Raw genomic sequence first — 23,779 nt, forward strand, 5'->3', positions numbered from 1 at the left:
AGGGAAATGAAAAACACAATAAAAGAAAGGAAATTGCAATAGCTCGGACATGTCATGAGAGGCGAAAGATACAACATCCGGAGACTCATAATTCAAGGAAAAATAGAAGGTAGGAGAAGGTTGCAGCTCAAGGCAATTGTTCAGAGCAGCAGCCTCGAAGGTAAAAATAGCCAAGATGATTGCCAACTTTCGTCGCTAAGATGGCACTTAAAGGAGTAGAAGCCAAATTCACAGCCGACTTACTGACTCATATTCGAAAGAGTGTCAGGGAGCGATAGTGGAGATATTGACTAGACACTGTAGGCTCAATGCACATTTGAATCGTGTGGATTTAGAGGAAGAGAATACTTATCGGTTTTATCTAGAAGGAGAGGAAACTGCTCTGCTAGTTTTATGTCAGTGTGAAGAACTCACAAGATTGCGGTATCTAGAACTCGGAGAGGAAAAACTAAAAGCATCAGTCTATATGCAAGAACCCCTCTCAAGTCTGGAAGTTCATTAAGAGAATAGGGAGTAGAGATAAGGAGCTTCAAGTTACAAAAAGAAGCACAATAAATCTGTAAAGGTCGCAGTTCGATAATAATGACATACGACAGTCCGATAATGACACGTGGCAGAAACACGACCTGATACAGAAAGGACAAAAATAATGCTAGAAACAGCAGAGATGAAAACACTTCGAAAAATCGATGGTAAGACACTATGGGATAGAGCTAGAAGTATAGATATACGATGGAGAGGCAAGGTAGACAACATTAATAACCGAGTGAAAAACAGAAGAGTAGAATGGAACGACCACATAAGCCGGATGACAACAAATACAGTAGTAAGGACAGCGAGTGGGAAGACCACGATGGAATGACAACTTACTGGAGGCACATTGAAAAACAGACAGTCATGTCTACACAAAAAGAAGAAGAAGAAGAAGCAGGGCCGTAACTACGATGTTGGGGGCCCAGGGGCAAATGTGATCTGGGGCCCCCTACCGGGAGGTCTGGGGAATGTACCCCCAGTGCAAGGGGGGTATGGAAAAATGTTTGATATTTGATATTTAAAATCCCTTGAAAGCGCATTTCCCCTCTTATGTGAACACCACACTCTCTTCGTTCTTTTTTTTCAGCATGTTCTGCAATAACTATAAAATTAGCAGTGCTAATGATTACAGCTTCATCTGTATCTGACATTGCGGACGGATTATCAACGAATGCGTTCGTTCGCTACAATGTAAATGGTATTAATTTGTACCGAACGAATAACCAAGCGAATACCTACGAATTCGTTTCTTCGCTCGTGTTCACTTTGACTTAAAGGACCAGTGAAAAATTAAAACTACGTTGCGGTCTTTTTAAAATTGTGTCATTTGAAAATATTTCGTTGGGATCGGCTTTTAAAATACATATTTTTATTTTCCTCGTTAAAATCTATTCACGGGCCCCTTGCCCCAATGGTAGTTACGGCCCTGAGAAGAAGGTCGCAGTTTGTCAGGTCGAAAGCCGGTCTAGCTGTAATCTTTTATTTTTTTTCTAAATGTAGTTTATACATGTATATGTAAGAAACGAAGATGCTGTTTCACATGATTTTTTGTGATTTTCACATCACAACACGTAGACAATAATCATTCTACACTCCAAATGCTGATCTAAGAGCCGTTCCTACAACAACCAGAACTTGTGATGTATTAGTAGCAGCCAATCAAAACAAAAAAAAGCATATTGAATATTCGCTTCGCACACACACACACACACACACACACACACACACACACACACACACACACACACACACACACACACACACACACACACACACACACACACACACACACACACGCACACACACACACACACACACACACACACACACACACACACACACACTCTTTTAAAACACCCCCGCACAAAAAAGGGGGTTATCCGTCCCTTGAAGAGGCTGCAAAAGCCTAAACGAAGTTATCAACAAGGTCATACAGCACAACACAGCTTTCGACTCGACCGCTATATCGGACTATTAGAAAATCGAGGAATAACTCCATCCAACGGACTATTGTATGTCCCACGTTGGGCACCATGTTATGTCATTCGTGTTGTTTATTTTATTGCACACTATTGCTCTATTTTTTAAATGAAATTTTTCATAAAGTTAGAACGACTTCGTATTCATGGACCAATCTTTTTGTGATTTTCATTAAAACCCTAAGAAAAGTTATTACTTAAATATTCATACCTTGCCTTCCGATAACACTTTCCAAACTTGTGTTGTCTTCCCACAAACATGCCGGTCTTACATAGTTTGTTATTTCGGCCGGTTCTATTAGCTTTAGAATGGCGATATCATGATTGAACGTACGAGAATTGTAATTCTGATGAACAATAATTTTCTCTATTTGTCTATCTTGGATGCCTGCGTTGGACCAAACTTTCAAATAATATTTACCTGAAAAAAAAAATTAATAAGAAATAAAAATGAGCAAAATGAAAATACATATTTGGATTAGTTTGTGTATTAGGTATACTAGGTTGTTCAATAAGTTTTGCGGTTCGATAAGAGAGGGCGTTTCTACTAGCCTAATTATTTTTGTTATGTTGGTACACTCTTCATATGAACGTATGCGAAGTTTTATTTCAATCTGTTAATTCATAATTTTTTAAAGCCATTTAGTATCGATGTGTCACAGTATTATTTACAATGGAAATAATCACGTATCATGCAGTGCAGTGGCGTCCGGTCAGGGTCGGCAGGGTCGGCAGTGCCGACCCACACATTTATATAGATAGATTTTTTTATTATTTGTATCTGTGAAGTAAAAAAAATCTGTCAGATAATACATGGTTTTTAAAAGGATTTGCTCAATCCGAGCGTTAAGTGATCCCTGCGCATAACAGACTTCTCAAAAAATGAATGATCCGAGCCATTCATCTGACTTTTCGGCTAGCCGTACCCAACTCATCCGTAGCTTGACGATTTACACGTAAAACTCAACGAAATAACAAGTCGATGAGCAAGCGAACATACATTCTTTCCGTAGGCATAAGCGGCAGGTACGGCATATTTAAATCTGCCGGTCGGTGTTTCATTTGGCATCGCCAGATCGCATCGGCAGAAATTGTCAAAAATAATCACGCCGTTTTACGTCGTTTAATTGATATTGTAATTTTTTTAAGTTGTCAGGAATTATCATTTAGTGGACATGATGGATCGAAGCATTTGTTAAAAATCAAAGTAATTATAGAGAAAATAATGAAATTGTTTTAAAAATATTTACTTTCTGATTCGAAGTGTATTCGTAATACAGAATGAACTAATACATATAATCAAATAGTTACATTTTGAATAACGTTATTGAATCTGAGATTTAGAAAACCATTTGCTTTTCGCTGGAAGTAGATGAAACTTCTGATTATCATTTTATTCACAATTATCAATTATTGTTGTTCGATACTCGTTACGTGGTAATATTTATGAGAGGTTTTTAGGTTATAGAGACGTGAGTAAAAGCAATAAGGCAGAATATATTTTTGGTGTTTTAAAGAACAGATTAAAATTTTTTGATATCAAAAATAAATTGGTAGGGCAAACTGGGGCAATCTTATGACGGCGTTGCTGTGATGTGTGGTGAATTGAATGGTCTCCAGTCAAAAGTTAAAACTACATATTGCGTCACAAGCTCTACTTACTTACTATTATGCGCATATAATGAATTTAGTTTTGCACGATACGTGTAAAAAATAAAGAATATCGTCTTTTCTTGCCAGTTTAGCTCACCTAAACGGATTACTGCTTTAGAACAAATTTGTTTCGAAAAAAAGCGAACAGTTTGTCAGATGCGATGAAATTTTAAATCTCGGTTAGTTTTATCTAAGCAGATTATCTCTGGTAGTTTTAGTATCGGTAGCAGATTTTCGTGAACAGCTTTTGGAAGTTTTTGATTTTATTATCGAAGGCGACAATTTTGAAATTGGCGATACCTATCGATCCGTGAAGCAATCGGTTAGAGAGCTTTATTAAATAATTACTCTTTTAATATTCTTTTAAATATATTTAAGACAGAGTTTGCCCAAGATATTCATTATTGTTCAAAATCAGTCAACTGACATTATTTATTCAAAAAATAGAATACGAAAGCTGGTGCAAAATCTCAGAGATTTTCGTAATGATAGTAGTTTCCCATATATACGCAGTGACATTTTGGATTCGCTTGATATTTCCGAACCATCCCAAAAAAGACAACCAGGGCCGCTGCTAAAGTGTTGTTCGCCCGTGTGTAACTTAATATTTGTCGCCCCCTTTTAACACTTTAGTTGTTTCAACATAGGTACAGTATTTAAAGAAATGTACAGGAGATACATTGTAACCGTAACGCGTATATGAATAAAAATTGCTCTGATCTCAAGGTTACTTTTAGACCTGGATCCCGCGGTCAAAAAAAAGTAGATTAATAGCAAGCTGAAAATTTGTTAATAGCTTAAGGGTGTCTAGTCTGACAAACTTTGAAGTATGGGAACACTGAAACAGGGGAAGTTTTAATTGTGGAACAGGTTAAAAATATAGAACGTCAGACTACGAAAACGTTCCATGTATTTTGTCGGACATAACTTCCAATTGATTTGTTACCATTTCATTAAACTCTCATGCAAAAATCAGACTGGTGTTTTTCACGAACTGGGCATTTTAATGAGTGGAACACCAAGAACATGTCAAATGACAGGAATCATGTTGGCTAGTAATAGCAGTCTGATTTTTGCATGAGAGTTTAATGAAAGGATAACAAGTCACTTTATTGTTCTGTTTGACAAAATACATGGGACGTTTTCCTAATCTAACGTTCCAAATTTTTATACTGTTCCACAATTAAAACTTCCCCTGTTCCAGTGTTCCCGTACATCAAAGTTTGTCCGACTAGACACCGTTAAGCTATTAACAAATTTTCAGCTTGCTATTAATCAACTTTTTTTTGGTACGTGGGATCCAGGCCTATTTGAAATAAAGTAGTGTGCAAAAGAAACGGGCACACTACTATATATTACAAACAAAATCGTTTATCAAGTGTGTCTAAAATCATCAAATTCTCAACTTGACTGAACTATAACCCATCTATAACCATACATAAGCATAAAGGAACAATATTATAACAGAGCAACCATCGAGTAATAAAAAATACTTTTTTATTACTTAATGAGAGCAACTTAACAAGCACTTATCTGAATTCTCGGAAAGTATCCTATTGTCGTATCGTACTCTCTTAACAAATCATAAATGTTCAGAATTTCAAAAAATCGCATAAGGATCCGTAGGCCATACAGGCGATAATTTACGGCGCCGTAAGAGCAGTAAACCCCTTGGGTAACTAACTCCTCCACCAATTGTAGATGAAATAGGAGTTAGTCAACCAATGCCTCGTCAGGTTTACTGCTCTTACGGCGCCGTAAATTATCGCCCGTGTGGCCTTAGCCTTAGCCACAGTCAGTTCGAAACTCGCCAGTCACTTTGAATTAAAAAGCATTCCTGGAACTACTTTATGACTACAACTGCAAAAGGGCAGTTCATACAATAAATAACATTTTCTGGCATTTTTGTTTAAAGTTTTTGAAATATTACGAGTTTATAGAAATATCTGAATCATTACTATGTATTTAATTTTTTGAATTTATTTTCGTTTTAAAAAAAATATTATCATCAGTGGCTTGCTTTTGGCCGCCCCTATAATTGGCCGCCCGTGTGCGATGCACACTTTGCACACTTTGCACACATGGTACCGGCGGCCCTGAAGACAACAACATGATACATATCTCGAAAAACGAGTAGGTATATCTTGAAATTTTGGATACCTACTAATATATGCAAATAGATACTCGTTTTTCGAATTTTGGAGATTTGCAAATTTTTGACCTCTTTGACGATTCAAAATTTAAAAGTTACCTTCGCCAAAGAATTTCCAAGATATTTATTATAACAAGTTAGGTACTTAAAAATTATGCCGATCCAAATATTTTCAGAAAGTGGGATAAGTTACAAAATATGTATGCATAATTCTATGTAGTAAGTACTGCAATTCATTATAACAAACTGTTCATCAATTTTCTTATCGCCACTACCACCAATTTCTGCCTCAAATAAACGGGATTTATCTTGTCTCAAAAGAATCAACACGTATTGTCGAAACACCATGAAACAAGAGAGAATGTCAAGTACATAAAATAAAAAAAAACAAAAAACAACAAAATCTCCTATGATGATTTAAGCCTTTTAGTTTGATGGTATACCTATATATGAGGCGACAAAAAAACCTTGCCGACCCTGTCTCCAAGGCCACGAGCCGCCACTGATGCAGTGATTGAATTTTTATTTTTGGAAGGTTTAAAAGCAATGCCTCTTCGTCTATAGAAAGATGAGTTGGTCACTTTAAACGTAGTCGTTCAAGCCTTGAAGGTGATCCACGTCAAGGACGCCCAAAAACAGCAATAACACCAGAAATCGTAGAAGAAACTCATGATATGGTATTGGAAACTCGCCGAGTGACTAAAAATGATTTAGTAGAATCCCTATGCATCTCATTGGGCAGTTTAAGCAATATTTTGGCTGAAGTATTGGGTTTTAAAAAGCTGTGGTCACAATGGGTGCCGCATTTGCTGACAACGGAACACAAAGACATTCGAATGCAACTTTCTCAGCAATATTTAGGGCGTTTTCGAAAGGATAAAGTAGATTTTGTGCGTCGATTCATCACAATGGATGAGACTTGGTCTATCAGCATGATCCTGAATCAAAACAAGAGGTTAAATACTGGTAGAATCTGGTTTTTCGGCTCCAAAACGAGTTTATGTCCAGAAATCTGATAGAACAATAAATTCTGGATATTATTGTAACCTTTTAGACGAGCTGAAAGAAAAAAATCGTTAAAAATGACCCGGTTTGCAAAAGAAAAAATCCTTTTTTATCAGGACAATGGACCGTGTCATATGAGCATTTTACCAATCGTCCTATTAGAGGTAAAACTCACTAACTACACTTTTCAGAAAGTGGAGAAAAATCGACTTTAAGGTAAAAATTGTTTTTTAAATTCACCTGACTTGAATATTGGAATTTTTTTAATGCAACTTTAAAGAATAAAAAAAAACAGATATTTTAAGCCATGTTTCGCCACAGGAACTATGATATAATTAATATTAGATCAGTTTTTGTAGTTGATAAGTTTTTCGACGAACACAATTATTGTATATTGATATCCTATTAGAAGTAAAACTCACTAACTACACTTTGTACTTCATGAGTTTTTCCATGAACACAATTATTGGATATTGAGAAGTTAATGAATTTGTCTTCATAAAGTATCATGACGTTGCGATTCAAAATGAAAGAAATAGGTAATGAATAAAATGTTAATAAACATAAATAAGTCCATATAGGTAAATAATTTTATATAAAACAGTTGCCTCTATACAAAATCACATGCGATAGAAACAGAAGTAATGTTATTATTGAAATATCAACATTAATTTTTAGGCATTTATGTTACCCTTTATGTAAGCTATCTGTTACAAAGAAATTTGAACTAATATTCCTTTAATCAGTCGCCGAACAGATAATGCACATAAATATAATATACAGTTTCAACAATACAATATAACACACAAGTCCCCTGCTTATTCGCAAAATAGATTATGTTACACAATTTATGTAAGCTATCTGCTACAAAGAAATAATTTAAACTCATTTATTTAATTAATCGCCGAATCGATAATGCACACAATTAAAAATAATACACAGTTATATTTACTAATGTATTGTTTGAAAGATCACTAAGTACCGATTCGGCACTCCAGATTGCAAGGAAAAATTCACTAAGTGCAATAATAAGTTTTAATGAGTTAACTGAAACCGAAATTCACAATAATGCACTTAGTGAATTATACCATAAATTATCTCAGCAATTAGCAGGGTTAGAGCCCCAGGTTACTTCTCCAGGGCTGGGCAGTACCTACCGTCTTGAGCTCAAATTGATGAAAATGTCAAAATCTCAAAAAAGTGCACTTAGTGAGTTTTACTTCTAATAGGACGCAATGGCTAAAATCCACAAATTAAAGTTCGAATTGTTGGATCATCCACAGTATTAATTAGATTTGGTTCCTAGCGACTTCCATTTGCTTCAATACCTAAAAAATATGCGTGGAAATAGTCTGGGCTGATTATCGGAGAATAGGCCATTTTTGGGAAAAGTTATTTACCAGCAATTTTATTGCTGGAATCAAATTATAAGATCGTATATATTAATAATATAGATATGCAAAGTCCTCAGATAGTGTGCTACTTTTTTATAAACAAAATGGCGCCCGAAAATCGTGTTTTTTTCAATTATTGCTCTATAACTCCGAAGATTTTAACTTTACAACAAAAACACTCAAATAAAAATTCACCGTGAATAAATTCTGCATAGAAACGTGTTTTTCCCGATCTTCTCGGATGAAAATTTTCCTCGGAAAATGCGGGTTTTCCCAACAAAATCTCTAATTTTCAATTAAAGTTTTAGATAAGTAATTATCTACCAATAATTAAATAATTTGGTGACTTAAAAGCCTTCTTGGATTAGATTATAGTTCCAGAAGCTGATGAGAATTAAACGAATATTTTAACAACAATTCAATTGTTAATTAATAATTTACGGTCGCCATAATAACCAAAATAATTACGATACACTGATCAAAATTTGAAATCTTATAAAGATGAGATACCTATTTAACATTTTGTCGACAAAATATAAATTTTTTATTTTTTTGCATAATCTTTAAATGTTTAAAAAAAATAGTTATAAACAAATTAACGTTTTTCAGAAAGCTTTTATTATATTGTAATTTTAAAAAATAGCTAAAATGCGCATTTCAAATATCTTGAAAATAAATGCTTTAAAACTTTTTTGCAACCATTTGCAAAAAAGTTATGAAACAGCAAAGTAAACATACGATTACTACGGTGTTTATAATTTTTTTAAATTCTTTCAAAGCGAAGAAGTGAGTTTAAAGTACAAGCTAATTATTTACAAAAAATACCGATTTTCAGTTTAATGGTTATATTTTAATTAAAGATTATAAATATATTTTTTTGTAATTTACACGCGCGAAAGTAGAATCATTGTAGCTAAAATTTTCACTCGGAGCGACGACCGGCCGCGCGAGACGTACACTTTTATAAATAATGTATGCTGCGTGTCAGTCGCTTCGAGTGAACATTTTAGCTCCGACTCTGTATCAGGCCTACTTTTGCGCTAAAAATTACAAAAAAAAGTATTTTTTATCTTTGATTAAAATATAACCTTTGCACTAATTTTTGAAATTCTTTGTGAGTAATTAGATTGTACCATAGACTCACTTTTAAGCTTTGAAACAATTCAAACAAATTATAAACAACGGAAAAATTGTATATTTACTTTGCTGTTTCATAACTTTTTTGCAAATGGTTGGAAATTTTTTTTAAAGCATTTATTTTCAAGACCTATGAAATACGCATTTTAAGTATTTTATAAAATTAGAATATAATAAACAATTTCTGAGAAATGTTAATTTTTTTATAACAATTTTTTTTTAAACATTTAAAAATTATGCAAAAAATGGAAAAATTTATATTTTGTCGACAAAATATTAAATAGGCATCACACCTTTATAATCTTTCTAAGTTTGATCAATGTCTCATGATTATTTTGGTTGTTATTGCGACTGTAAATTGTTAATTAAAAATTGAATTGTTGCTAAAATATTCGTTTCATTTTCACCGGCTTCTGAATTTATAATCTATACCAAGAAAGCTTTTATTTCACCAAGCTATATAATTATTGATAAATAATTACTGGCCCAAAAAATTTATTTGAAAATTCGTGATTTTGTTGGGAAAACCCACATTTTCCGAGGAAAATTTTCATCGGAGCAAATCGGAAAAAACATGCTTCTGTGTAGAATTAAATTGGGGTGAATGTTTATTTAAGTGTTTTTGGTGTAAAGTTAAAATCTTCGGAGTTATAGAGCAATAGTTGAAAAAAATAAGATTTGTCGGCACCATTTTGTTTATAAAAAAAGTAGCACACTATCTGCGGACTTTGCATACCTATATTAATAATATATAGGATCTTAGAATTCGATTCCAGCAATAAAATTGCTGGTAAATAACCTTTCTTTGTACTTTACTAATAATACCAGCGTATTATAACGATTTTTTTTTTAAATTTAAAGATTATGCAAAAAAAAGGGAAATTTATATTTTGTCGATAAAATATTAAATAAGCATCTCATCTTTATAATCTTTATAAGTTTGATCAATGTATCATGATTATTTTGGTTATTATTGCGATCGTAAATTGTTAATTAACAATTGAATTGTTGCTAAAATATTCGTTTAATTTTCACCGGCTTCTGGAATTACAATCTATACGAAGAAAGCTTTGATGTCACTAAGTTATTTAATTATTGATTAATAATTACCTACCTAAAACTTTATTTGAAAATTAGAGTTTTTGTTAGGAAAACCCGCATTTTCCGAGGAAAATTTTCGTCGGAGCAAATCGTGAAAAACATATCTCTATGCAGAATTTAATTGCGGTGAATTTTTATTTGGGTGTTTTTGTTGTAAAGTTAAAATCTTCGGAGTTATAGAGCAATAATTGAAAAAAATACGATTTGTCGGCGCCATTTTGTTTATAAAAAAAGTAGCACACTATCTGCGGACTTTGCATACCTATATTATTAATATATAGGATCTTATAATTCGATTCCAGCAATAAAATTGCTGGTAAATAACTTTTCCATGAATTTTGCTAATTAGCCCAGAGTGAAAGCGTTTTTTATCAAATGATGGTTATATAACAGCTGTGGAAGCGTATTTTGCAGCCCTTCCTTATTCTCCCTTCAGGGATGGAATTTATAAATTGATATCTCGTTGGAACAAGTGTATTGATGTTCAGGGAGACTATACTGAATAATAAAGTGTATTTCAAGTTATAAAATTGTGTTTTTCTCATCGAACCGCAAAACTTATTGAACAATCTAGTATTTGAGATTGTGGTGGTAGGTACACAAGAACCCTCAATGAATTGAGGCAATTCCTTTGTTATGGAAATAATATGTCATAATATTATAATTGCAACTGTATAACTACACTAGGTTCGCTTTCAAGATGCAGTAGAAATAAACAAACCAAGACACGTTAAATGCTACTAGGAGCACTCCCGAATCATAATTTACAATGTATAAACTTTGGAAATCATGGTGTGGGATTTACAATGTATATACATTGTAAATTATGATTCGGGAGTGCTCCTAGTGGCATTTAACGTGTCTTGGTTTGTTTATTTCTACTGCATCTTGAAAGCGAACCTAGTGTAATTACCACAGTAACAAAGTTCAAAGTACCAAAAGAATGCAATTATTAAAGCAAAGGCACTTTTACTAAACTATGATTGTAGTTCATTACCATATATGGTAATATATACAGTGAGGACGTTTGAGTTGGAATACATTCATTTTCTCGAGAATAAGCGACGCTGAAGATAAATCCTGAAACAGGTCGATTTTTATTTTTAAATTATAATTTTTTTGGCATATATATCATACTAGTGACGTCATGCATCTGGGCGTGATGACGTAATCGATCATTTTTTTTAAATAAGAATAGGGGTCGTGTAATAGCTTATTCGAAAGGTTATTCAATGCTCTACTCACTAATATAAACATTAACATAAATATTTATACAGGGTACCTACCCAAAAATTTTTTTTGAATTAAATTAATTGAGACAAAAAGAAGAATGTGTAAAATTTATTTAATTCGAAATACACTTTACTATTGTCTGAAAATAGGAATAAATGTTTATTTGGTAAATAAATATTGTTTTTCGCTTAAATTCAATACTAAGGCTGCCACCCACCTATCTCTTAGCAGTTTTAACATTTAATTTAAGCGAAAAGCAATGTTTATTTTTCAAATTATCATTTTTTTCTGTTTTCTGACAGCAGTAAAATGTACTTTGCATTAAATAAATTACATACATTCTTCTTTTTGTCTAAATTAATTTAATTCAAAAAATTTTTTTTGGTCATCCTGAATAAATAATTATGTTAATGTTTATATTAGTGAATAAAGAATTGAAGAGCCTTTCGAATGAGCTATCATACGACCCCTATTCTAATTTAAAAAAATCGTTGATTAGGTCATCATGCCCAGAAGGATGACGTCACTAGTATGATATATATGCCAAAAAATTATAATTAAAAATAAAAATCGACCTATTTCGGGATTTATCTCCAGAGTCGCCCATTGTCGAGAAAATGAATTTATTCCAACTCAAACGTCCTCACTGCATATCCAAAACATCTGGCGATAGGATACCTATACTATAGAAATATAAGTTTGTATACATGACACTTTCTCTCAAAATCAGCAGTTCAAGTTCACCTGCAAATCGAGGTCACCTGCCTAAGTGACCTATCTCAATAATTAGTATCGTAATTCAATTGTACATAACATTTTTAATAAAGAAATGGGAAAAGTTTGTTTGTTCGGGGAAACTCAAAGTAGGAGTAGTGTTGACGCCGACCGACGTTTCAATCTCCAACGTCACAAGGCGACCCTGCCTTAAGCCTACGAGAGAAGTTTTCTGGTTCGCGTATAAATTGACGAATGAAGATCTATTACCCCTAAGATGGGAAACAGCCAGAACATAGAAAAAGAGGAACATCTACAAAGAGGATCTTTATAAACCAAGAAGGCAATAGCGGAGGTGTGACACCTGAAACCGGCGAAAACGAGAGGCTATCCATCCCTGGAAATTTAAGAATTGTGTAGTTCAGCCTGGCCTTAATCATCGTTGGATTGATACTGTATCGACGATGGAAAAACAACTTCTGCGCCAATGGAGATGTTGAGGTTAGACGCCCAGAATCCAGGACCAAATGCATAGACACATGTGCCCATATTCGTGAGTCATTTTCTTTTTAATACAATACAGTTTAACTGCTTATGAATTAAGTTTGATGACTACTTTTTTAAAATTTCATATTGAAATTTTTGATTCTTTTTTATTATTTTTCTTGTACGCCAGTCAATGAGAGCAAGTACAGGCGGATATTACCTCCGAATTCTATCCTATTGCATGGATTTTAATGAAATTTTGGTAATAGCCTCTACTTATCTCCTAAGTCAAAGTCTACCTTACCCATATAGCACACAACGTCCGAAGTACGTCCATATAACGTACATTTAAAGTCCAAACGTCCATGGACCAAAACTGGACGTACTATGTACGTACATTACGGGACGTCCATTGGACGTTTGATTTCAACGTACATTGGACATCCATTTGTGGTCCATGGATATTTTACACAAAACGCGACTATTATATTAAGTCCCAATACAAACTAAATGAGAATCTTCTTGACAACGTTGTCGCTCTTCGCGCTATCGGTCGTGAAAGGTAGTATTAGGCAGGTACTTTTAGGGGATTATCGCTGTTAATTGTTGTGGAATACTGAAGGATGGTTTATTTATGATAATTCACAGAATGGCAAACGCGCTTGTAATATACAACAACGGTACTGACTCTAAAAATAGTTTGGAACAGAAACAGAACAGATTAAACCTCTTTTAATGTGCATGCTTCCTAGGGCGCCATTATCTGAATCTCGTCTTTATGAAAATACATCCTGTGATATATTTGTGTTTTCTGTTTATCGTGCAAGTGCAGTCGTGCATTAATGAAGTTCCTAGTTCCTATAATAAAGTATATATTATAATGAAGTTATAGTAAAGAGAAATAAAAAAGGTCTTTTGTGTAATATTTTTAAGTATAAGTTTAGTATTATAAGGAACTATTTCCTATAAAGACTTTTTGCTATGTATTCACAAAATTATGGATACTAGATTGCTTTCTGAAAAGTGCCCTACAAATGTCCATAAGACGTACATTGAATGTACATAAGGTGTACACTGAAAGCTCCAATACAACGTACAATGTACGTTTGTAGCGGACGTTCTATGGACGTCCAATTTTGTGAACTCTGGACATTCGTTGGACGTCCATCGGATGTCCATTGTACCTTAGCGGGACGTCCATTGGACGTTCCAATGTACACAGATGTACGTCCATTGGATGTCCATAAAACGTACTTGTGCTATCTGGGTAGGTATATACTATGGCGGTTTTGTCTTGGGGACGGTTCCCACCCCTTCTCGGGAGGTGGGAAATTTTTTGGTCAAAATAATTACGGAAGTGGTTAGAAAACCAAATTCTAAACAAAATCTGTTCTATAATTTTTTTTGAAAACTCAATACTTTTTAGTTATTCGTGGTTGAAAATTGGTCATTTTATTGAAAAATGGTACCTTTTCGGACGGTTTTTTGCGAATAGGTATCGTAAAAACTATGCATCTAAATAAAAAAAAACTATATAAAAAATTTTTGTAGCTTATAAGAAAACAAAGAGATTTGCTCCTTCACAGATCTTCTAGTTATAATACAAAAGTAGATATGGTAGGTGAAAATAGTTTGTTTTTTTGGTACATGCTCAAATCTGTGTATTCAACTTGAAATAACAGAGAAACGGTCGATTTTAGCTGTATAATGCTACCAATACCTTTTGTAGTGCTTGAACAGACCTTTAAAATGAGTAATATTAAATGCCAATTACATTCAAATTAAGCTAGATATGTTGCAAAAAAATTGATGATTAATGTATTTTAAGAAAAAATGAGAAGTATATTTAACCCTTCATCTACCAGAATTTAAACAGATCGTTTTTCTTCTACAATACCTTATATATATTTTTTAGTTAGATGCATAATTTTTAAGGAATTCGCAAAAAACCGTCCGACAAGGTGTCATTTGCTTAGAATTAGGTTCTCTAGCCATTTCCGTAGTTGCTTTGATCAAAAAATTTTCCACCCACTTGAAGGGGTGGGAACCGCCTCAAGATAAAAGCGCCATAGTGTATAGGGTAGATTTTGTTTCTTGAGATATTCCCTACTTACTGTGAAAATATTAACTAAATCGATGTAGTAGGATGGAATTCGGAGTCAAATACTCTCATTGACTGCCCTATTACTAATTTATTCACATTTTAAAGTAGTTACCGGTTGTATTTACCAATATTATTGATCGTATTATTTTACTTACATTTTATATTTTGTTATATTTGATATACGTACTTGACGGAAATAATAAGCTTTACGAAGTAACTGTAATACCGAGGCACTAGGCCACCTAGGGGAGACCGTGGCAAAACGAAGCTCGGGGCAGAACGGAAAATGCATCGGTGTGCATAACTTATAGTCGTCATAATATCGGCAATAGGGCTTTTCATTCACAGTCATTTGTTTCGAGCTTCTGTCGTATGTTGTATAATCCGTGTATACTAATATTATACACAGACTATACAACATATGACAGAAGCTCGAAATAAATGACAATCGATGAAAAGCCCTATAGCGCCATTCGAACGAACGTGGGTTGACTCACTTTAGTCATTAGAAAGAAACTTTTAGTCACGTAGTGTGCTTCTTTACAGACATAAAATCCCTTTTCTTTTGTTTTGTTAAAAATTTTGGTGATATTTATAGAAGTGCTATAAGGTAAGTAAGCAAGTTTTATCACGGGTTTCATTCAAATATGATAGATACATGTTACTGAATTTTAATATTGCTCGCTGTGAACCGTTTTATATCTTTTACGTTAGAAATTACCAATTTTATTTGAAATGATGTCTGTTGGGGCAAAACGGTCGGGGCAAGACGGGATATTATCCCATCTTGCCCCGCTCTTCTAAATTGCCACTACTTTACAGCATTTAAACTATGTAAGAAGAATCTGACTAAAACTGAAACTAATAAAAAAAAAGAATGTGTGTGTACTTTGTACGTACGTAAGAAGTTATACTTCTATTATACGATTTCAACGAAATTAATATACTTTATACAGTTTATTTATATTTTATTTAAATATTAAACTAATTTTAATACTTACTACTTCTCAAAATTTTTTATTAAAACAGTGCCAAAAATTAAAATAATAAAAGAATAAAACACACAAACAAACACATTGAAAAATGCCACAAATGATTTCTGAACAATGTAGGAAAAAATTATATAATAAACTTACAATCATAAAATGTATATATGTTATAAAAATAAAAAAAATAAAAGTTTCCATTGGGGTTCGAACCCGCTTACCAGCGCAGTTAGTATTGAAATTCATTCACCTTAAATTTTTACCCACGGAGACCATGTGTCATCATGTGCGAATATCAACTAACTAAACGGATTAAACTTTTGACGGTTCTGAATTTAACCAAATTATTTTAATTTTGAATTGAAATTATTTAGAATTGAAAGAAATATTAGAATACAACAAAACATAGAGTAAGAAAACAATATACACTCACCGGCAGAGAAAACGGGCACCCCAAAAAATGGGTCATTTTTAATGTCTTGTATTTCCTAAACCTGACGTCCGATTTAAGTAATTTTTTAATATGTTATAGCCTTATTCTTTATCAATATTGCTGTAATAATATTGTTGCTAGACAGGTACATTGTCATTGTATACAGGGTGTACGAATCAAACTGTTTTTTTTCTCAAACTTTGGAAAACCCTGTGGAATGTTCTAGCTTTTACAAAATACTGAAATTATAACCAAACTATAGCCTCAGGTTTTCTTAACATTCTGTTTTTTGATTCATTCGCTTATGTTGGATAATAAAAAAGTTAAGCACTTTAACAACTACCCCTGTTTTTCGTTAATACAGGGTGTTTTTAAATAAGTACGGCCAACTTTAAGGGGTAATTCTGCATGATAAAATAATGACAGTTTGCTTTATAAACGTATGCCCGCAAATGCTTCGTTTCCGAGATAGGGGGTGTTGAAATTTTTCTTACAAACTGACGATTTATTTATTTCTCTAAAACGGTTTGTGATATGCAAATGAAATTTGGTAGATTTTAAGAGGTAGTTATTGCGCATTTTTTGGCATACAATTAAGAATTTTATATTCACCACTGGCGTGCATACGGGTATAAATATTTTAGATATATCCCGTATGCACGCCAATGGTGAATATAAAATTCTCAATTGTATGCCAAAAAATGCGCAATAACTAGCTCTTAAAACCTACCAAATTTCATTTGCATATCACAAACCGTTTTAGAGCAACAAATAAATCGTCAGTTTGTAAGAACAATTTTGAACACCCCCTATCTCAGAAACGAAGTATTTGCAGGCATAAGTTTATAAAGCAAACTGTCATTATTTTATCATGCAGAATTACCCCTTAAAGCTTGCCGTACTTATTGAAAAACACCCTGTATTGACGAAAAACAGGGGTAGTTGTTAAAGTGCCTAACTTTTTTATTATCCAACATAAGCGAATGAATAAAAAAACAGAATGTTAAGAAAATATGTGGCTATAGTTGGGTTTTAATTTTAGTATTTTAAAAAAGCTAGAACATTCCACAGGGTGTTCCAAAGTTTGAGAAAAAAACACAGTTTGATTCGTACACCCTGTATACAATGACAATGTACCTGTCTAGCAACAATATTATTACAGCGATATTGATAAAGAATAAGGCTATAACATATTAAAAAAATTACTTAAATCGGACATCAGGCTTAGGAAATACAAGACATTAAAAATGACCCATTTTTTGGGGTGCCCGTTTTCTCTGCCGGTGAGTGTATTAGGTGAATATTGATAGAAATTTTGATGATAATCAAATTATCTAAATCAAAGCATTACATACTGTTTTAGTAGGTTCTTTTTAAATTTTCCAAATAGGTAGGTCCTACCTATGGAATTTTTTATTAGGATACTGAAACATCGCTTTTAAAAACTATTTAAAAAGTCACTACAATATTATAAACTTGCATTTTTCTCTGCCATCACAACAATAAAAACTAATATACACAACATTACTTGGTTTATCCAAAATCTCCATATTGAACAATTATTGACAGATGATTTTCACACCCAATCAGATCCCGTATAACGTTTATACCATACTGTCTGTGTGCGCATGCGCCCAGAAAAATAAAAATTTACTCTCAATCGCGCCTAAAGAAGTATAACTTCAAAAATCAAAGAAAACTAAAGAAGAAAACGGGATGGACACTGCCTCATCAGAAGATGATGAAGATTGTGTTTGCATCTACTGTGGATACTTGCAGTCAACTGAAGGATGGGTAGTGTGTAGTGTCTGCCATGGATGGGCTCATAATTCCTGCGCAAGTTTTGAGGATGAAGACGAAGGTGCTCATATTTATGGACTTTGCCAGCCTGACTAAAATACATTCCCATCTTGCCCCGTAGCATTTCCCGTTTTGCCCCGTAACCGGGGCAAAATGGGAATTTCGCACTGATAAGTTAAGTTCTTTATAACCAAATAACTAAGCAATTTTAATTATAAATAACGTAAGTTATATGAAGTTTAATAGCAAGTGATCCTGTCTGACTTTGTTATTTTTGAATACACAGTTTAGTTTTCTTGCAATGATTTTTTCTTTCTTAGTATCCCGTTCTGCCCCGGTCTCCCACTACTATTGAATAACGTGGTCAGGCCAAGCCAAATTTATGTTCGAGGAAAGATTTCAACGTATTCTGGAAGATATAACTATAACTATCATCATCATCCAACCCATTCACGTGCACTGCTGGACATAGGTCTCCCCAATTGTTTCCACACTTCACGGTTTTGTGCTGATTGTTGCCAGTTTTTACTAATCCACCTGATATCATCTTATAAAAGAATACGTTGTCGTGATGGGGTAGTTACTCTGAGAAGAGGGTTGGTTGTTAGGAATACACTATTTGTCCATACTTTATTTATTGAACACTACTAATTATCGGTAACGAGTTGGTGTGCTCACGGTAAAACCATCTACGAGTGCATCTGGATTAAGAATGATATTTAATTAACGAATCAATTAGAATGAATCACGGTGCCTTCATGTATAAGTATATAAACAAACTTGTAACATGTAGTTTGTTTATATTGCCGATTCAGCTTGACCATGACATACAAAAATATGAATTAGTTGACTATGCATTATTGTCGACTGGTGCTTCTAACAAATCTAGGTCACTTACTAAAATGTAAACAAATGTGTATGTTTTGGTTTTGTTTCTAGTACATTTAAGAATTAAATGAATATGTCTTGATCTCAATTTTGGATGTTGATAAACCTTTACAATCTGTTCATCGTGTAGGCGGCCTTCCTCTACTGCGTTTATCTTCTCTTGGTCTCCATTCCATCAGCTTTCGTGTCCATCTTGAATCTTTCAGCCTGGCGACGTGTCCTGCCCAGTTCCATTTGAGCCTGGTGATACGTTCTATAACATCTGGTTCTGGATACCGGTTCTTTGCCTGAGATCTTCATTTCTTATTTTATCCCGTAGGGTTACGCCCAGCATGGATCTTTTCATACGCCTTTGAGCAATCCGCATTTTGGACGCTGTTGCCTTGGTTAGAGTCAGTGTCTCTGCTCCATATGTCATTACCGGCAGCACACATAACATACTATATTACATTATAGCACAACTATAAGTATATTACAGCGGAATCTTACAAAGTACCCTATAGAGCGAAGGAAAAATAAACTAATCACAGGTAAATGGGCGGAAAAACTCAGAACTACCACAGAACAGTTTAGGTCAGTGTATAAAATATACCAAGGTAACAGCTGTAAGGCAGCAAAGACAAACTTATTACAGATATTATTGTAAAAATTGGAGAAAAAATTGAAAAGGTAAAAACAGAACTACGAAAAAACAAGTCGAACATAACAACGAGAAGATAAGAGAGAAATTCGAACTGAAAACTACAGGGAACCTGATCCCTCACATAGGGAACACCGAAGAATCAATTAGAACATCCATAGACGCAATTGAACTGTTTAATGAATTTTTAGACGACGATGGAAAACCACAACTAACAAAGTACCTGCTGAAGGTGAAACTAATGCAAGCAGCAAAGTATAGATTATTCCCAGTATAATAATAATCTGGTCGGGCAGAATTAAAAACGTGATCAAAAATCTTACTACATGATTGGAAATTAAAATCATTAAAAAATAATCAGTTTTATTTCTAGATCAGGATTTAGGCTGCTATTGATCCAACACCCCAGGTAGGTACTTGAATTTATTGACCTCTTCTAAAATGTGCCCGTTTATTGTGCAAGGTTGAGATACATTCTGTTTTTTTCGGGCTGACATCACCTTGGTTTTCTTAATGTTTATTTTCATGTCGAATTGCTCACAGATCGAGTTGTTCCTGTCCATGAGTCATTGTAAACCTAAGTCGGAATCCCCAATCAACACCGTGTCATCGGCGTATCTAATGCTGTTGATGTTTACGCCATTCACCTTGACTCCGTCCTTGGAATCTTCCGGTGCCCCTTTAAATAGAAATTCGGAATAAAGATTTAATAGCAGGGGCACAAAACACATCCTTGTCTAACTCCCCTCCTAATTTCTACTTCTGCGACGTGGAACCTTCTGTTTAAATTAGATTAATGCAAAATATACTTTGATATGATAGAAAAACTCACCTAAATATACCATGAGACTAGATGGAGATAAAGCATTTTGCGTCTTCAATCTTGTTACACAGTGGGCTACAGTGATCAAATGATATCTAGTAATAAGAGTTGCGCCGCATATGTATGTTAGGTCTATTCCTCTTGCGTGATAGAGGGCTGCATGCCAAGGAAATTCTCCTTCTCCTGTTGGTTCTCCATATGTTATTAAGGGTTGGGCAGGTTTCTGGAATAAATACATAAAACTATATAAAAATACTAATTATTAAAGTAGATAATTGAAAATTACATATCAGTAAGGAGATTTTAAACTATTAAGTTTTTAGACACTGGGAGAGCTTCTCAAAACAGATGGAACACAACTTCTACGGAACACAAAAGGAAATATGGAGAATGATCAGAGGACAAAGAAAAGAGATGAACGAAGTAATAAAAATGAAACACATTCAGACGGAAACATGGACAAACTACTTTCGATCTCTATTTGCTATTAAAGTTGACGATAATGAACCACCCGCACCTAAAGTGACGACAAACGAACAAATCAGCATTGAAAAAACAAAAAACAGAGGCAGAGGAAGCACTAAGAAAATTAAAAAATATAAAATCACCAGGGGAGGACAGAATATCGAATGAACTCCTAAAGTACCGAGGACAAGATATGACCAAACAACTATTAAAACTAATCCAAAAAAATAATAGAACAAAACAGAATACCACCAGAATGGAGATTAAGCATCTTAATATCTGTCTTCAAAAAGGGAGACAAATGGGACCCGTAGAATTACAGAGGAATTAATTTATTAAACACAACATTAAAATTAACAACCACACTTATAACGAACAACTGAATAAAATTATAACATTAGCAGAAGAACAACAAGGTTTTAGATCGGGAAGATCATGCTATATTTAGAGATTTATTATATAAACCAGGTTCAAGAGACGTCATTAGAATACAACAAACAGGCATATCGTCGGTTTAATAAGCAAATTGCCCAAGTCACAAATTGAAAATTTTACAGGAGAGACAAAAAACTTTTGAACAAAAGTAAAAAAAAGAAAATTGCCTAACTCCATACAATACATAATTGACCAAAATTAATTAAACAAAATATTTACACAAACTTTCTAGTTATTATACTATATCCATATTAATAATAATAATCAAAATATATTTATTTACTTACATTTTCTAACGTTTTCAATCAAAACAACTTCAAAAACACTGACATAGGCAATATTCTTATGAATGGGAAAGAACATTTGGACATCAGCAAAATTCGTTTAGCGAAATTGGCGCGAAATAAAATAATAATGGCGCTTGTGGGAATTGTCAGGCGGTAGCTTTTACCGTTTACTACTAGATGACACCAAAAAACAATTTTTGGAAAAAATGGACTTAGGCAATTTGCTTATGTAACCGACGATATTTATGTTTCGTGGACCTTAAGAAGGTATATAACAGAATGAAGTTAAAGGACGTAATTCATTTATTGTACGCAAGAAACGTACCTCTAGGTATAATTACAACGATCGAAAATGTCTACCAGAACAACAAAATAAAAGTAACAGTAGAAGAAGACCTTTTGTTAACAAATGTCTACGAAGAATTGTCCGTATTTTCTGGCCAAACACCATCAGAAACGAAGATCTGCTACACCTGACCCAACAAAAGAGGGTAGAAAATGAAATAAAGTCCAGAAAGTGGGGGTGGATAGGTCACACATTCCGAAAAGATAGTTCCAGTATTGCAAAAACTGCCCTAGAGTGGAATCCCTAAGGAAAAAGAAAAAGAGGTCGCCCAGCACAAAAACCAGTGGTGGCTCGTGACTTCAGTATACGGGTAGGCGACACATAGGTATAGTATATAATATAATAATAGGTTTGTTCTAGCATCAGTTTCAAACGGTTTGAAACCATCAGCGAATAGTGGACCAGAGCGAGTAGACGGGATAGCACTGGGGACTGTATTATGTTCTCTCACTGACCAACTGTTTGCTGACGGTTTCTGACTAGTTTGACTGTTTGCTAGAACAAACCTAATATGTACATACCTATATAGGTACAGGGTGTTTGGTAAAGAATGGGCCATAGCTTAACCTTACATTCCTGAGCTTAAAATTGGTCGATTTAAGCTAACTTACCTTAGTACCAAAGTTGATAATAACCGAAATACAGGGTGTCAAACTTAAACTTTTATTTTATTTATTCTTGAATATTTCCTGACAGACATGGGATAACAACACGAAATTTGGTAGGTAAGCGGGGTTTTTGGGATTAGAAATCTAAATTTGCCACCAAAAATGATCTATTACCCAGAGGGCGCTACATACGTCTTTTAGCGATTATTTAATACGTTCAATTTTTTTTATCTCCTTCTCCACGTACTTTTTGAATCAACATTTTTATTCTCTTAATATTTTTACTTAAAAAAGGTATACTACATTCATCTCGCTAAGCTCAACTGTTTTCGAGATAAACGCATTTTAAGTCTGCGATATAACATAATTTTTGCATATCATTGTAGTTAGACCCGAAAAATAAACTTGAAACCTTAATAATTGTGCCAGTTCTTATATTTATGTCATTGCATCGCAAATTCCATTTGAAGAAATTTGAGATACATTTTTGTAAATTTTTATGATTTTAAGTTATTTTTCGGGTGTAACTACACTGATATTATGCAAAAAATTATGTTGCCTCGCAGATTTAAAATGCGTTTATCTCGAAAACGGTTGAGTTTAGCGAGATGAATGTAGTAGCATACTTTTTTTAAGTAAATATATTAACATAATAAAATTTTTGATTTAAACAGTATGTAGAGTGGGTAATAAAAAAATTGAACCTATTAAATGAGCGTTGAAAGGCGTGTGTGGCGTCCTCTGGATAATACATCATTTTTGGTGGCGAATTTAGATTTCTCGTCCCAAAAAATCGCCGCTTACCAAATTTTGTGTTATTATCCCATGCCTGTTAGGAAATATTCAAGAATAAATAAAATAAAAGTTTAACTTTGACACCCTGTATTTCGGTTATTATCAACTTTCGTACTAAGGTAAGTAAGCTTAAATCGACATATTTTAACCTCAGGAATCTAGGGCTAAGCTATGGCCCATTCTTTACTAAACACCCTGTATACAGTGTGTCGCATTTACATTTAAGATGAAGACACCCTTATATTTCGGCTATCAAAATAAATACAAATTTGAAATTTTGCA

At 33.8% G+C, this 23,779-nt stretch overlaps 1 protein-coding gene across 4 annotated transcripts in view; it reads right to left on the reverse strand.

The window, feature by feature from the left end:
* The window catches only part of LOC126881887 (phenoloxidase-activating factor 1-like), a 134,836-nt gene that overhangs the window by 13,725 nt on the left and 97,332 nt on the right, over positions 1–23,779 (reverse strand). For all 4 annotated transcript variants that reach the window (XM_050646536.1, XM_050646538.1, XM_050646537.1 and 1 more), the window contains exons 4-5: positions 20,571–20,784; positions 2,224–2,433 (exon numbers count right to left, since the gene is read on the reverse strand). In XM_050646536.1, the coding sequence (XP_050502493.1) occupies positions 2,224–2,433; positions 20,571–20,784 (424 nt within the window). The remainder of the gene's footprint in view (positions 1–2,223; positions 2,434–20,570; positions 20,785–23,779) is intronic.

This window comes from Diabrotica virgifera, chromosome 3 (genome assembly GCF_917563875.1).
Source record: "Diabrotica virgifera virgifera chromosome 3, PGI_DIABVI_V3a".
NCBI classification, from domain to species: Eukaryota; Metazoa; Arthropoda; class Insecta; order Coleoptera; family Chrysomelidae; genus Diabrotica; species Diabrotica virgifera.